This window comes from Zootermopsis nevadensis, unplaced genomic scaffold, assembly GCF_977971745.1.
Source record: "Zootermopsis nevadensis isolate Lab colony 2312 unplaced genomic scaffold, Znev_1.0 Znev_ptg000017l, whole genome shotgun sequence".
In the NCBI taxonomy this organism is placed as follows: Eukaryota; Metazoa; Arthropoda; class Insecta; order Blattodea; family Termopsidae; genus Zootermopsis; species Zootermopsis nevadensis.
This window is the reverse complement of record NW_028259149.1, coordinates 5,430,463-5,446,219: the sequence shown is the minus strand read 5'-3', so window position 1 is coordinate 5,446,219 and position 15,757 is coordinate 5,430,463. Positions and strand designations below refer to the sequence as shown.

At 36.8% G+C, this 15,757-nt stretch overlaps 1 protein-coding gene across 3 annotated transcripts; it reads left to right on the top strand.

The window, feature by feature from the left end:
* Positions 1-2,490: 2,490 nt before the first annotated feature.
* On the top strand, positions 2,491-14,991 carry LOC110834475 (uncharacterized). 3 transcript variants are annotated; one of them, XM_087350203.1, is made up of 13 exons: positions 2,491-2,628; positions 5,258-5,330; positions 7,112-7,163; positions 8,091-8,338; positions 8,881-9,043; positions 9,908-10,104; positions 10,283-10,388; positions 10,954-11,097; positions 11,680-12,362; positions 12,732-13,025; positions 13,556-13,908; positions 14,181-14,296; positions 14,563-14,991. In XM_087350203.1, the coding sequence occupies exons 1-13, from the start codon at positions 2,556-2,558 to the stop codon at positions 14,638-14,640; spliced, it is 2,580 nt and encodes an 859-aa protein (XP_087206329.1). In that variant the 5' UTR covers positions 2,491-2,555; the 3' UTR covers positions 14,641-14,991. The 3 variants fall into 3 exon arrangements, with proteins under 3 accessions (XP_087206329.1, XP_087206328.1, XP_021929356.2); XM_087350202.1 differs by having other exon boundaries at positions 7,112-7,274; positions 13,556-13,842; XM_022073664.2 differs by having other exon boundaries at positions 7,112-7,274.
* The last annotated feature ends 766 nt before the right edge of the window (positions 14,992-15,757 follow it).

Sequence of the window (15,757 nt, the reverse complement as noted above, 5' to 3'; positions counted from 1 at the left end):
ATGGACAGGACATGCAGCTTGGGTGGAGAGACAAGAAATTCTTACAAAATATCTGAGTCGCAACGACAGATTTTTGTGACTGTACAGTAGAAGAAATAGCAGACTTAATTATAATGTCTACACTGAGATACTGCACTACAATCCCTGAACCCACATAAATGTTCGTACAAACTTCCCTATGAAGGAACAAACGAGCAGGGGTAACTAATAGAACATAATACTGGGAACAAATTGACTCAATTTGTAAGACAGGTATCCTGCAGTGAGAAGTTTGGTAGAACAAAGCTAGTATTCTGTAGGAAGGTGATAAAGTTGCCTTAAGACGTGACGAACTACCCGTGGCGATGAGCTGAATTCAACCGTCTGCTGTTCTTACAGAAACAAAAATATTAGGTTATGCTGCTTTGTACTGTACTATATTATGGTCGAAACATGCCCCCAATTAAATTCCAAATACAATTTGTGTAAACTGATAACCTACTGTGTTACATTATTACACCAAATAATCTTGCCACTACATCAGTCCGTACCGAAAAGAAAACACGACACCTCTCCATTACAAATATCAATTAGTTAATGGTGCTTAAATAAATAATTGCTGTTTATTCTAGGGAACACAAGAACCCCGTACACTCTGTGAGTAAAATACAGAGTTACTGAATGCTAAAGCAGGTGTTACATATAGTTACCAATTAACTTTAAGGGAGTAAGTGATTAGGTCTTGTACTAACCGATTCTAGTGGCTGCGTGCACGGTCTGGGTCCATAGAAAACTAAAATCAAAGTTTCGAATAGCTGCTCGAAGCAAAAAAATGTGTGTCTGCGAGTTTCTGTGTTTTGATGTGTAAGTAGAGACATTTCGATAAAACAGATCAAATATGTCCTGCTAAATTAGCGAAGGATTCGTTGTATTTGAAGCTTTCCACATCAGAATTCTACCTAATGACCTAAATAATCAACTCTGTGGTACAAAACCTCAAGGTTCAAACACCGTTTGCCAAAGCCTGCTACTGGACACAAACCTGAGCCAGTTTATGCCACTCGTATAGTCATAACCTAGGAAAGAGGTATTTTAGTAAAAAAAAATACTTGTAAGAGTAGACAGGAAAGTATAATTTGAAAATTACATGATATATTTAATTTTAGGGTCTTCGGTGTAGTATTACCGTAGTATAAATGTGTAAAGACCACGTAATTATACTATGTCCAGTCATCTCAGTGGACAACCCTACATCTCCCATTCTGTTCGAAATATAAAAATCCTCATTTATATCACGTTGCCTGTAGCAGACCAGTCAGTACCACAGTTCAATCTGATGAAGTGGCTTGGAGCAATGTTATCCATAAACCACTCATTTCGTGTCCTGGAGCCCATTTCGAAATAAACAGGCCTGTTGTTCTTTAATGAAAATTCTCATCCGCAACCAATCCTTCGCGACTACACTGTCCTTTCATTAGCGCAAGACTTCAAACCATATGTAAACAAACTTGATTATTTAATGTAAATAACTAACTAACTAATCTCATGGAGTCCAGTTCTTCAGAATTGAATAGTCGCTCAGATAGTCAAGATATTACACGACTTTTATGGAATCAAAAAGGTTTATTATCGTGTTAACGGACTCTTCCCTCATCCCCATGAATCCAACCCCCACCCTATTTCCGTAAGATTAATTTTAATATTATCCTCCCACTTATGCCATCTGTTCCAAGCCGTCTCTTATATTCAGGTTTTCTGTCTCAAATTCTGTACGCATTTCTCAACTTTCCCGTGCGTTCTATAAATCCCGCCCATCTCATACTTCTTGAATTGGTAACCCTAATTATATTTGTTGAAATGAGTGCAAGTTACAGTATATCTCCTCCTGACACCGTCTATAACACTTCACCTGGCAAATATCCAAAGTATTACATAAATGCATGATGTTATGCAGTATATCATGTTTAAATTCAGAAATATAACAACCATATCTTTGAATATCTTAGTCCAGCTAAGATTACGAGTGTTTTAAGTAAATTTAAAAATCAGCACGCGTCAAAGAGATTTATAGAACAGTAAGAAAACCGAGGGTACGTGGTTTGAAAGTCTTGCAAGTTAATTTAACCGTCTGCTGAGTACGGTGAACCACAGCTACTGAGTCATCCATATAATAACATCCTGACACGCGGAGATGCCCGCCCGTTAGAGACTTATGAATAAAACAAAAAGCTTTCCTCATACATAGCTTTTTAATTACTTTGCATGACAAGTAAGGCCAGCAAACTGAACCAGCTCTAGACAGAAAGTCCATCAACATCTTTTTACCCCCCCCCCCCCCCCCACTGCCTTACCCGCAAAGAATGCAATCTCGCTTACCGGAAACAAAGTAAAAAAACAAGTATTATCGATTAGGTCTTTACATACGGCATTGGTGACTCCAGAATGCCATACAAGCACGCGACGGTATATATTGTTGCTATGGATACGGTAGTTGTATCGATTGAAGGAGGACTTGTGAATTGCTCGACCCATAGTCAGTCATTCCTCCGGGCAGTTTAAACCCTTCTGAGACCGCAATGGTCACCATGGATAGTACGAAGTGCCTGTCTCTAGTAGAACAGAAGCGAATTCAGTGGGCAAGAGAACGAGGTGAGTGAAAGTGCAGTGTTAAACAGTCAGAAGCTCTAGCATTAACAGTTTAGAAAACACTTAGAGTTAACACAGTATTAATAGAAAATATATTTCATTAAAGCGTATAACAAAATGTGTTATTTTGTAACATACCAAATGCGATTCTTTAAATTATTGCATTAAATTTCTATTTTTTTTCGTGGAATTACTACATTTTACTCAGAATCTTATAGAAATACAGGTCATAGTAGACAAACCCGAAATCTGTACTGTTACGAAATATCACTTATCTCTTTAAGTTCTATCTTACACACTCAGTAGGCAAAAGTACTCTTAGCATAGTGAACTCTGGGACATACACGTGAGCTGGGCACGTGTTTAGGAATGCAAATAGAATTTTGGCGAGAAAACCTCTTGGGGAATGCCGACTCGAAGAGACGAGAAATATCATGAAGCTTTCTTGTGAATATGGGACATGGACGGAACCATTTCATCATCCTGTTGGGCTTTGGGTTTTGCTGCCAGCATCAGTTTCAGCTGTGGCACGTGTACACTGCACACAGACAGCACAAGATGTTGCCAACACCTACACAACAGTATGAAGAATATTATATACCCCAGATGCAACTCGTTTTCACACTCACGTTAGATGCTCGTTAAGAACGACTCCAGAGGGCTGCTTTTGTCTGCGTAAGACTTTACACTGAACATAATAGAAATCTGAACACTGCACACAACCGAGAAATTCATCTGTGTGTGTGTGTTAAAAGGTTTATATGAAATTAGGAATCACAAATCTTATTTCTCCGAATATATTTAACGTTCACGTAGAAATGTAAGACTACTGGGTGACTTGTGAGGGCCTATATATCAAAAACTTCCTGAAGTTTACATTTACTTCATTCTTCTGCAGTCCAAATATTTTCCTAGTCATTTGGTTTTCTAAGAATTTAAATAAATAGTTTCAAGAAAACTCATAAAATTACGTTTGTAGTATCCGGACATCGACGTCACAACTCGAAGACAGAAATCTACATCCGAACCGCAGTCAATAAATCAATGTCAGATTTCCATCAACAAAATAAAGCATAAATGCTTTTTAATATTAGAAGTGTCAAATTAATTTAAGGCCCATACATTTATCTGCAATACATTAATATCAATGCTAATGAATTACATAAAACTGTAAAGAGCTGTGGACAACATCTAGGTCCATTTCTACTAGACGCCCATAAGCATAAATCTATAATTCTGTTTGCCTTTAGTAAATCCATCACAAAGACCACGTAACAAGAACAACTGAAATGTGAAAATTTTATTAGAATGGGGGTCAACGACTTTCTCCGGAAACCATCGAAGGAGAAATCATAAAAAACGCCTCCTTACAAAGGCTTATCCCGTGGCGCCGAGCACGCGAACCCCAGTTCAGCTGAGCAGCGTGCGAATGAGAAGAATTATTCAGAAACACGAAATGGATCAGGCGAGGACCGATGGCATCTGCCCCTATACAGAAAACCTAGTTCCAGAAAACTATAAAATTACTTTCAGAGTGTTTTTCTTCTCCTGTTCTTTAACACCTAGAAGCAAATAAATACATATTACAGCATAAAAATATGTGATAAATGCTCGAATGTGTGGCTGAGATCAAATATCTGGGAACGGCAGTTATAAATCAATCAGAAGAACTTAAGATCAGATTAAATCCTGAGAATGCTTTCTACCACTAATGTCAGAATCTCTTTTCCCCTATATTTTCTTTCTTAGTGCATAAAAATTAAAATGTATTACCTGATCTTTCACACAAAGGGAAGAACACAGATTAGGGTGGTGAGGAGAATATTTTGGCAAATAAGGGGGAAGTAAGCAGAGGGTACAGAAAGTTACACTGAGGAGCGTCATAATTTGTACTCTTCATTAGGTACGGTGAGGGTGGATTAGGGAAGATGAGATGGGCGGAGCATGTAGCGTGCATGGAAGAGATGAAAAATTCGTACAGAACTGAAGGGAAGAGACCACCTGGTAGACCAATGTACAGACGGGAGGACAATATTAAAATGGATCTTAAATAAATAAGGCGATGACAATGCAGAATTAGTTCATTCGATCTCAAAATAGAAGTAGGGTCTAGCTCTCGTGGACATGTAAGAGACCTCCAGACCTCATATGTGATGGGAAATTTCTTGACTAGCTGAGATACTATAAGCTATGCTCCATGGATTTAGTCATAGCATAATATGAAAAGCATGGATACGCAGTAAATATTTTGAGTTCAAATTCATAACTCAGCTAGATCGGCATCTCTTCACTTCAGGGACTTGAAGATTTCTTGTTCTGGCTTCAACCTCCTATCTGAATGTTGCGCAGTGTATAGTCTGGTATAAATTTACCGACATTTCAGAGGTGCTAACTGCCTCCATCACCAGGGCGACGAAGTTATCACGACCTGTTTGCCTGGAGGAAATGCAAACAACGAAAAGCCTCTGTCAGGACAGCTGGCTTCCGGGCTGAGACCTGAACCCGCAATACCAAATACGAAACAGAACTGCAATCATTCACGTGGGACGTTCGGTCTCGCCCACAGTAATATTGATTTTAGTAACACAAGTACGACCGCATTAATCTTATTGATGTGTTATGCTATTTCTAGAAGAACTGGCGGGGATGTGCGCCCCTTGGGGACTGCCAACTCGTGAAGGAGAACGGTACCGCACATGTATAAAGTAAGTGCCGTGAAATAAACTTCCATTCGCACTAAGAAGTATGACAAACAGTAGCTTCTATGAGTAGGCACATTCTTCGTCTCTTGACACATCTTTTGTTCCTGAAATGGATTTCCTTCTTTGTATTCCACACAATCCACTTATTTCCAGAGTTGTGAACACAGGACATTATGCATTCCATACGTATTTAATTTAGGATACAATATACAAGACTCTTTCTTCCAGTAAAGTAACATACAGGACTTTTCTTCCTAATTTCTACTTAGAATATATATTTAGAATAAAATTAATCTGATTTTAAAATGGCAGGAACTGATATAGGAGTTTTTAATCCACAATAATTTTATGGAATTCGCTCGCAGAAGTGATTATTAGACCAGTCTATTTTAAATGAAGTGACCGAAAATTCAATAAACACGAAAAAACCCAAAAACATCGATTTCAAAATGCGTAAATTATGAAATAGTCGGTACTTTCCTATAATGTAATAAAAGTCCAAGTTCCCTTTTCATCATTGCAAGACGTCAGATGTCCGCGAGTCTGCCCTTTCGTCCGTTCACATACGTTACTCTGCGCTGTTGGTACTTACTGATTAAATATACTGTGTGTGCTGGGCGCAGGTACAGTGACTTGCTCGGGGGCTAAAAACAGGGGTTCAATTCCAGGCAGAGACAGGGGTAGTCCTTTTCGCCACCAAATACACGTCGCCTCTGTGGATCAACCAGTCTGCTACAAGGTGTCTTTGTCTGGGGGTTAAGCGACCGTAACGTGAAATTGACAACTCATCTAGAATTCGTTAATATTTTCCTCCATTTCCCACCATACACAAGTCTTCCTGATGCAGTACGTGATTAAGCAAACAGACAACTGTACCTTTTTGCGTTACGTAGAATCCTTACTTAAATGTATTTATTCACGCGTAGATTTGTTTCGATACTGCAAAATATCAGCGCAGTTTAAGAATTAAGTACGTTCCACACACTACGGTGATAAAAAAGACATATTTATTAATTGTACGGGCGGTGATCTAGCGTTTGCATATTGCATGTTGGCGATATTTGTCAATACCTACCGCATTTCTGTATTTTTAGATCCAATCAATCCCTGACCTCGTAGTTCGACTTCAAAGTAGAAAATTAGTTTAAATATGTAGGATTTGAGGTTTTCTGAAGATGGCTGTTTGCTGGGTTGTTGCGCCGTGTAGTCTGGTAGAAGTTTATCTACGTTTCATAGGTCCTTGCTGCCTCCATCATCAAGGCGATCAGGACTACCCCCCCTTCCCCAAAAAAATCGAGAAAGCCGAAATAGGCAACAGAAATTTTTGGGAAAAGAAAAACGGATCGACTCACAATGACACAAATTTCCTATAATTTCCAGAAGTAGTCGAGAAATCTGCGTGTCCGAGTACTTGTATTGGATTACTCGTATTATATATTGCAGTCTCCATTCATCAAGCCCCAACTAATTTACTGACTGCATGAATCGAATCAAATGAAGGCGTCCCACTTTTTCTCGCCTTTAGAATAAATTTAATAAGGGACTGCAGCATTCTTATGTCCTTTTTAAAATATAAGGCCCCAACACAACCGCAACGTTAGCTGCACCCTTCCCACTCACAAAACTCTATTTCACTGCTTTTTATTTTTAAGGAAAAAAAATAACGTTGTGATGTAGCACGCATTCAGCACGTCCATGGACTCCCACGAAGAGCAGCAAGACATCAAAGTAATGTATCAGCTGTGTTTATGTGTTAGCAAATGTCTTTTCTCATGTTATGGCAGAACCCGCTTCGTATCGTCCACGAAAGACCTGGAACGTCAAGAACAGGACGAGGTATGCCGTTCTTACGACTATTCTGAGCTACAAGCTAAAGCGGCCAGGATGGGGCGAAAACGCAGTCCAAGCCTCCCACCAATCTACAACAGACCCGTCCCCACATGTCAGGTACTACCCGCATGCACGCCAAGGTACCTGACAAAAAGCTGTCCATTGCTCAGTGAATCCGTCTGCTTCGTAATTAAAAATTTCACACCTCACTACAGGTCTGCAGATTTGGTGATAAGATGGGTGGGGCATGTAGCACGTACGCAAGACAAACTGAATACAAAATTTCAATTAAAAACTCAAAGTAAAATGCCAACTTGGAGACCTAGGTGTAGTAGACTGTCATGCAAAACTGAAACGGATCTTAAAGAATCAGAATGTGAGTGTCTAAACTTGTTTCAACTTGTTCAAGAAAAAAATACAACGAAAGACTCTCGTAAAAATGGACTTTCAAGTTCAGTAAAAAAAATTGGGATACTTTCTTGTTCGGCAAAGGACAAAGGACTTAGTGAAGTACATGAGGCAATCTCAGGGTTTATAATTTTAATCTGAGTCCCTCCTGGGAAGCATTATTACCTAAAAGGCTCAGCAACATATGTTTATTTCTCATTATACCTTTCACTCCCCACTCACATGTCTCCCAAACATTCTTTCGTTTCCTTTTGTCATTTTCGTCTGAAAAACTCGAAGTCACGAGCTGTATAGGACTTGCCGATCCTACGGCTTTCAATGTGACCACTAGCAAATACCAGCTTACATTTTGAGTACAGAGAATTAAAATTCAATTTTAAGCTTCAATGCACAATCATAATAAAAACAATAATTTGAAATCCTCGCTGTATTGTTTATCTAATGGGTTTAATTAAACAAAATTAGTAACCAGATTGTTCCCTTGAATTTTGAGAACAAAAATTGTTGTGTGTCAAAACGTAACAGGATGAAGAGTTGATGAGAAGTAGCCAGCAATATGAAAATAATATTGAGCAGGATGACGAAAGGGAAGGTGAGACCTCAGGATACGCAAGTGATTCAGGCGGTACTTCAAATGAACGCAACAATGACTACTGGAAGCAGCAGCGTCAGGAGAGATATCACCGCCATGACAGCTGGACAAACAATACTCAAACATATCACAAGGTGCCCAGACACTTGAACAAACAAGCACCCTGGATACCCTCAAACAGGTATTTTTACTTTTTAAACTCCATATGACGAAACAATCACATTTGCTACAATGCTAACAACTATTATTGTTTCCATTGTTATAGGTGGAAATACCAATAAAAATGTAGCAGCTGTACTTGAGTAGGGTTGAAGTAACAATTCTGTTATGTAAGATTTAATGTTTCACTTCCCACATGTTTAATTTATTACTGAGATAACAAAAGGGGTTGGAATAATAATTCATTGTTGAGACGTTTTGATAAAATTTACCTCAAGAAATGATGAGCCGGGATAACTCAGTCAAGATTGAGTCCCTGGACCAGATGTAATAAATTCTGGCTTAAGTTGTTGCAGCTTCATTTAAATGATACTTCCATCATTCACATTCTTTAAATATGCATTTGGAATAACATGTTCATCTTTATCTGATTGAATTCACAATTAGTAACTCAACATTTCAATTAAAATTTATTGTTTAAAAATCATATTATTCTGAATTCTACTTTTAACATAAACATTTTCACAAAATCTTTGACAAAGAACGAATTGTCCTTATGTTCAGGCGTTACGCGACTCCAGATTCTGTCGTGTCCACACCCCCATGTCGGCTGTGGTCAAGCGGAGGCAGTGATGAAGTGAACAGACTGAGGTGGGGAGATCGAGGGGTTGGAGTTGGACACTTGTGGGAACCAACGCTTCATGAACCAGATTCCAGGTTACCACAGGTACCATTATATTCACTGCTATTGTAACTATAATGCTTAAAACTTTAAGAGAGTCAGGACAGCAGCTCATGACCTCTGTGACCTTCACCCTCTGCCATTTCAGCCTGATGACATCTCCAGCATCCTTCAATTTGGTAGTCAAGATGTGATTTCAGTAACAGAATATCACCCCTTTTCCAGCTTCTGCTGAAACCCTTTTTTGGCTTTCTTTATCTATTATGCATTAGTAAAAAATTACCATGGATGATCACATATTTTGGGCATTAAAATCCATGTAAATAGTATAATTATTGTTATAATAAAACAGAACCACAACAGCCAATCCACAACATTGAACTAAAATTTTTATTATCTTCACACAGTGCACCATTAACCAGTATAAGTCCCAAATGTACACATAACCTGAACTTACTTCATTGAACAAAGTTCTTACAAATCTGAAATGGTGTGACATCTAGTGCTTAAACTCGTACCATAAATAGCAAATGTGGATGTATGTGACATCTATTAGTGGCTTTCGCTTACTAAAGTAGTTCTGGACTCTCTGAAACTAATTTAAGAACTGCAGTTGGCTGACATCTATTGGCTGTTTAAAGAAGTTACTGTATTCTTCCGTTCTATCGAATCATATCGATTTTTGCGGGAATTTAAAATTTAGAGGACGTCATATGACTTGAAGGGGGCTGTATTCTGTCATATAGCACGTATAGTCTGGTAGGTATTGACCTACGAGTATGAGGATTTCATCATCTAGCTCATGATAAGAACCAGTGGTTGGCTTTTGTGAACATCAAAAGTAACATTCTCAAGAAGAATTCTCATTTTTGGAGGTAAGTAGTGAGATTGTGTGCTTCATCATTTTAGGTGCATGCTAGTGGTGGGGCTACACCAAGTTGGTTGGAAAGGGGCCTCAGTAAAATCAGCAACTGTGAGTCTTCAATTGGTTTGTCCACTCAAGTGTTAGTGATCAACCATGGCAGTCCAACACAGAGTCTTCTTAGCAGAGAGCTTGCTGATAGTTGTGATACTATCAGTACTCCATCACAAAGCGAGTGTAACAGGTAAGATTGTATTCTAATGGTTTGTAATAATATTTCATCGTTGTAACACAGCTTCAAATATTAAAGGTCAAATTATGACAAACATGCTGGAAGTTTTATGCTATTCATATATTTTCTTAACATATCTTCTTGTTTATAAAATACATATTTCCTGATATTTGATCATTATTATTGGCAGAACATTCATACGAGGCCAAAATGCACCACTGGAAGCAGATGTATTACTAGAAAGAGAGAGGAAGAGACAAAAGGCTCTAGAACACCAGAATGCCATTCGCTTACAGGTAGCAAATTAAAATGTAATTAAATAACTTCACTTGTCATTATGTGTGTTGTAATTAAAGTGGAAATGGAGAAGCCTGTGCAGTAGAGTTTTTCAAAATAGATTAGCACATCTTGTGTTGGCCTAAAACACAAATAAAATAATTTTAATAGTCTCAAATGTTCAGGATCAGAAACGTACAATTTTTTTATGAAACATTATTCATTGCTACAAAATTATAAACATGGAGATAATGAAAAACTCTCGGATTGTGTAAAATATATCTATACTAGTAAAAATGTGGGGAAAAGTATACCTTTGAATTTTACACTTTACAGTAAAATTCTAAGCAGTTAAAGGAAAGTAGGTATTGTACATTTTTACTAGTATATTGGTTCATACAGTTATTTATTATCCTATTGCCACTTGGTTCTGTCAGCTCCTCTCCTGAAACCCTTTATGCAAGTTTAAAATCTAAATCTCTTTTATGCTTCAAAAACTTAAAGCCTCTAAGTACAAGCCACTCATATATGCAATTAATTTATACTCTTCCATGACATATTTTCATAATTACTTTACGTTCATAGTTAGAGGAGAGAGAACGCACAAGAAAGGAAGAGAGAGAAAGAAGAATAAGAGAGGAAAAAGAAGAGGAAGAAAGGATAAAACGTGAACAAGAAATAGAGAAAAAGAGAATTGAAGAAGAACAAAGATGGGTCAAAGAAAGAGAGGTAATAAATCGTACAAGTTTGGTAAGAAAATTTAATATTTTCTTATATCATCATAGATAGTAGCAGCAGTAATTGAATGAATGGGACTTTAACAGCATTGTAGATTTCCTTCCCAAAGATATAGGTCTGAAATTTTTTAATGTACACACAAAGAAAGCCCATGACAAAATTCTGAAAATGGAAATGGTAATAATAGACTGGATTGAAATGCCTCAATAAGTCAGATGAAACAAAAGTTTTATGCTCAAACACCTGTACTCAAAATTGTAGTTGCCAACATCATGTGTATGAAACAAGAACATTAATCTGTGTTATCTATTCACTTACCAAACTTCATCAAGTTTCTAAAAATGTATCATTTGATTTCAAATATACACATAACATACCTTAATCAAATCTTCAATTTTCAATTGAAATGCTAGTCTCTTGCAAATCACTTTCAAGTTTCAGTCAAAAACTAACTGTCTGATTGAATAACTAACTCCATGGAACACGAACCTTCTTAAGATAGCATTAGTGCATTCAACTAGTCAAGAGATTCCCTGTATTTTAAGGAAACTGAAGATTCATTTTCTATTTTAGGACAAAGAAGTTCGCAAAGCTGCAGCAATGCGAGAGGCACTTGAGAACGCTGAGAAGAAGGCTAGAGAAGAGAAGAGTCGGGCAAGCCGGAAACATGTGCTAGAATCTATTAAAGACAGTAGCAGTGCCATTGCAATTACAGACACACATGAAAATAAAAGTTGGTTTGACTCTAATTCAACAGCTGAAAGTTCTGTAATTGGTAACACAACTTCGACAATACAAAATACAACTCAGGTTAAAGATTCTGTTACGAATCTTTGCAATGATATTTCCGTTTCTAATCACGGTTCTAAGAATGTGCCAAGAGAACATGAAGAAGTTTTGAGAATGCATGATGGAACACAAACTGGAGTTGAAACACATAGTGAAGCTTTATTAATAGCTGCAGAGACAATTGCTATGCCTGCAGACGGACTAGCAGTAATGTTAGGCAACACAACAGAGAAATGTTCTCACGATGTGTTACCAGCTGCAAGTGGAGGTGTTCAGTTAGCACTACTGATGTCTCCTTCATTACAACAACCCCTGGTGCTGGATAATAGACTTCTTACACCCAGCAAGTACCGAGCAATGGGACATGAGCGGGGAACTCAGACTGACTCAGATATTAATACAAGAAGCAGAGGAAGATGGGGAAAAGGAAAAGCTTACAGCCAAATTAAAAGAAAGGACAGGAAAAAGTAAGAACACATATTGTCTATATTTACATCAGTTATATGTAAATTAGCAAAACATTGCTGAAATTCAATGGGACATTTGAATGGTGTCATTACACTCTTAAACACCTTCATGAAAATTATACATATAAACATATCCCGCAGTATAAAGTAAGGAAAACATATGATTTAAGCCCTACAATTTAAAAATATAAAGCAGTCTTTTCTGGTGTCTGACAAATCCAGTTCCAGTCTGACAATTAAAGGAAGCATCCCACATGCTACCTTCACTTTCCAAGAAATACAGCAACTGACTATTCCTTTCACCTATTTGGGTATACTATCTTATGTTTTTAAACCTAATGACAGCTAATCAAATAACATTTTCTTTAGATCTGCAAGTCTGGAGCGACCACATCGAGGGTGCAAACTACCACTACGGTGTCGCTCACAATCACAGCCAACACAACCCCGAATGAGGCTGGAGGATCGTCCCAAATGGGGTGTTAACAGACCAGAGACTCAATACATCAAGCAAAGTGAAAAAGATCCTTACTATCAACGCCGTCTGAGACAAAAATTGCTCAGGGCAACTCTGATGGGTGGTGGAGACACTGGAACTGAAAGTGACACTGCTTCACACGGCAAACCCTGTCACACAAGAGGCAGTAGTGATGAGAACAGCAGGTCATAACCGTAAAGCATAATTTTTATGACATGATAGACTAAATCATAAATGAACATAGTATGAATTATAAATAAATGTACATACATGGGGTATGTATTGTGCATCATTGTTAAGTCTTATGCAAGCATGTCTGAAATTAAACAATGTTCAGATCCCTTGGGATTCTGTTATATTTGTTGACAGGCCATTGCAGGTAGGGAAATTAAATGGAGTGGATGAAACTTGACTAACAAATGTCATACAAAAGTATTAGAAAGACAGCATTCGACAGCAGAAATTATATTTATAATTATATATAACCATAATTATAAACTATTACTTATTTTTTTAATTTATCTTGTCAGTGATTCCAACATTCAAGTTTTGTTCAAAAATAGTAACATTAATGGTACAAATAAATAATTAATAGCTCATATTTCGAATTATTTCATATTCTCTGGGCTTATTCTTTATTTTGAATTTTGTTCATCAGAGTTATAATTTTCAACAAAGTCTGACATTAATGTTTCTTCACATACTTTTGTTACAGGTCTCCATCTCCACATCAAAGACCACGACATTCAAATAACGGAAACAACAATAAGAATGTTTACTTTCATCATAGGACAAGAAACTTTGACAGGAATGCAAATAAACTGGATAAACATGAAGACAGGTTTCTTATGTCAGCTGCAGAGAATGAACAATTACATAGTAAAGATGTGTTATTGAGAGACAGAAATTATGCTGTTGATATACCCAGAAAACAAGAGCAAATGGTTGTTCCATCACCAAATATTAATCAACATCTTACAGAAAATACAAACAACAGAAAAGGTATTTACCAGCACACTTCAAGCCACAGAATGCCATCAAATGAAGCACAACACTTTTCAGTTAAAGGTGTGAGCAGATACTCAGTCAGTGGAATGTTAAATAATGTTCTAATACGAAGGGTGGGGGGACAACATTACTAAACCAATGCATAAAATGGCTGTCTTCTGGATTGTAGCATCATGTCTTCTACCAGACTACATGGCACTACATCTTCATATTTACCACTGTGAGAACCTCAAATCCTATACACGAGGCATGAGTCTGCATTTTATTAATATCTATAAGTAACTGTTTATTTGTTGTTATACATTTACTGTGGCCTTGTTTAATCCTTGCAGGGTCCACACGTTTGTTGAACAGGCAGAATGAGATGCCTGTTAGAATATGCAGCGATACAAAGGAACAATGGTCAACAGCAAAAGATATCCTATTACAACTGTCTTCACTTAAAAAGGTAAGCTACCATTTATTTTAAAACAAGGTAGCAGAGTGGCAGAGAAACATTTTAAAGAAGGAAAATTCTTGGATTCTCTAGGGAGAGGATGTCATTGCACTTGTATTTTCAGTGAATTAAAAACTGTACTACATGTTTCAAATCTTTAATAATTCTCTGTACCCTCATACTGGTTAATAAACTATGTAACCTGTTAACAAAATGCCATCTTGATAACAGAAATAAGAGCAAACATAAACTAAGCTAATACTTTCTTCTTGTTTCAGGGACTACTAATGAAACAGCAAGAGTGGGACACAACTAGGAGCCACACTCCTTATTCTGAATCTTCATGGAAATCTTGAGATAGAATGCTGTCAAGCAGAACTCAGATATTTAAAATTCCTACCTGCAGAAGACACTGTGCTGAAAGAGTTTGTTACAAGTGTGATGACTGATGCAGATGAATTATAAGTTCAGGGTTAACAGGGTGACTAACAAGTTAAAAATCAACTAATATAGCCTGTTTGTTTACTATACTCCAGAAAACAAACACCAGTAACAATTATGCTGTATTGTTATTTTATTTTAATGAGTTTGATTACAGAAATTCTTGGAATAATTATATGTATGATATTTCACCTTAAAGTGTGTCTTCAGAGAAGAAATATATTATGAAAGAAGTTTTGAAAATAAAAGTGTGATTAGAGACTTGGCTCAGTATTCATAACATTATTGGCTAATACATTTATTATAGCACTGGTTACTATTTGAAAGAACACAGTCATCTCATTTCCTATTATGAAGTATCAATACAAAGAACAGAAACATAATTACCAACGCAGATAGTGTAAATCTTGTATGACATGCTGACACTATATGTGCCATTATAGGCAACAGTTTTATATGAGTCTTTCATATGACTATCTGAGTTTAGATATTGAATGCTTTGTTGAAAAAAATATAAATAATTAACTAAAATATTTTACAATAGTATATGTATATGTATGTATGTATGTATGTGTGTGTGTGTGTATATTGCACAGTATATTCATTAACACTTCCTGCCTCTGAATATAATAGTTATATCCACAAATGACCAAACATGTTAGGTCATTTTATTTTCCAGTATTTTTACTGTGTTTTATTCCATTCATATTAAATTTACGCCCTACTTAAGTGGCACTGTGGACAATCAGCATCATTTGACCCCAAGCACTGTTATACTTTTTTTTATTTGCACACTCTAGCCATGCTTTTCAGGAGAAATTATTTTGCAGTTTTCTTTTCTTAGAAGAATTATCTTTTTCCAAAATAACCATAATAATGCCTTTTTTGAAAACTATATACAATATAGAATTTACATGAAGGAAGACTTATAGCCAGATGAGTATTAAAATGTACTCATACTTATTTCTTCTTTCCAGATGTCACACTCTTCCACAGAAGAGAACAAGAGATACCAAAGGAATAAGAAATACT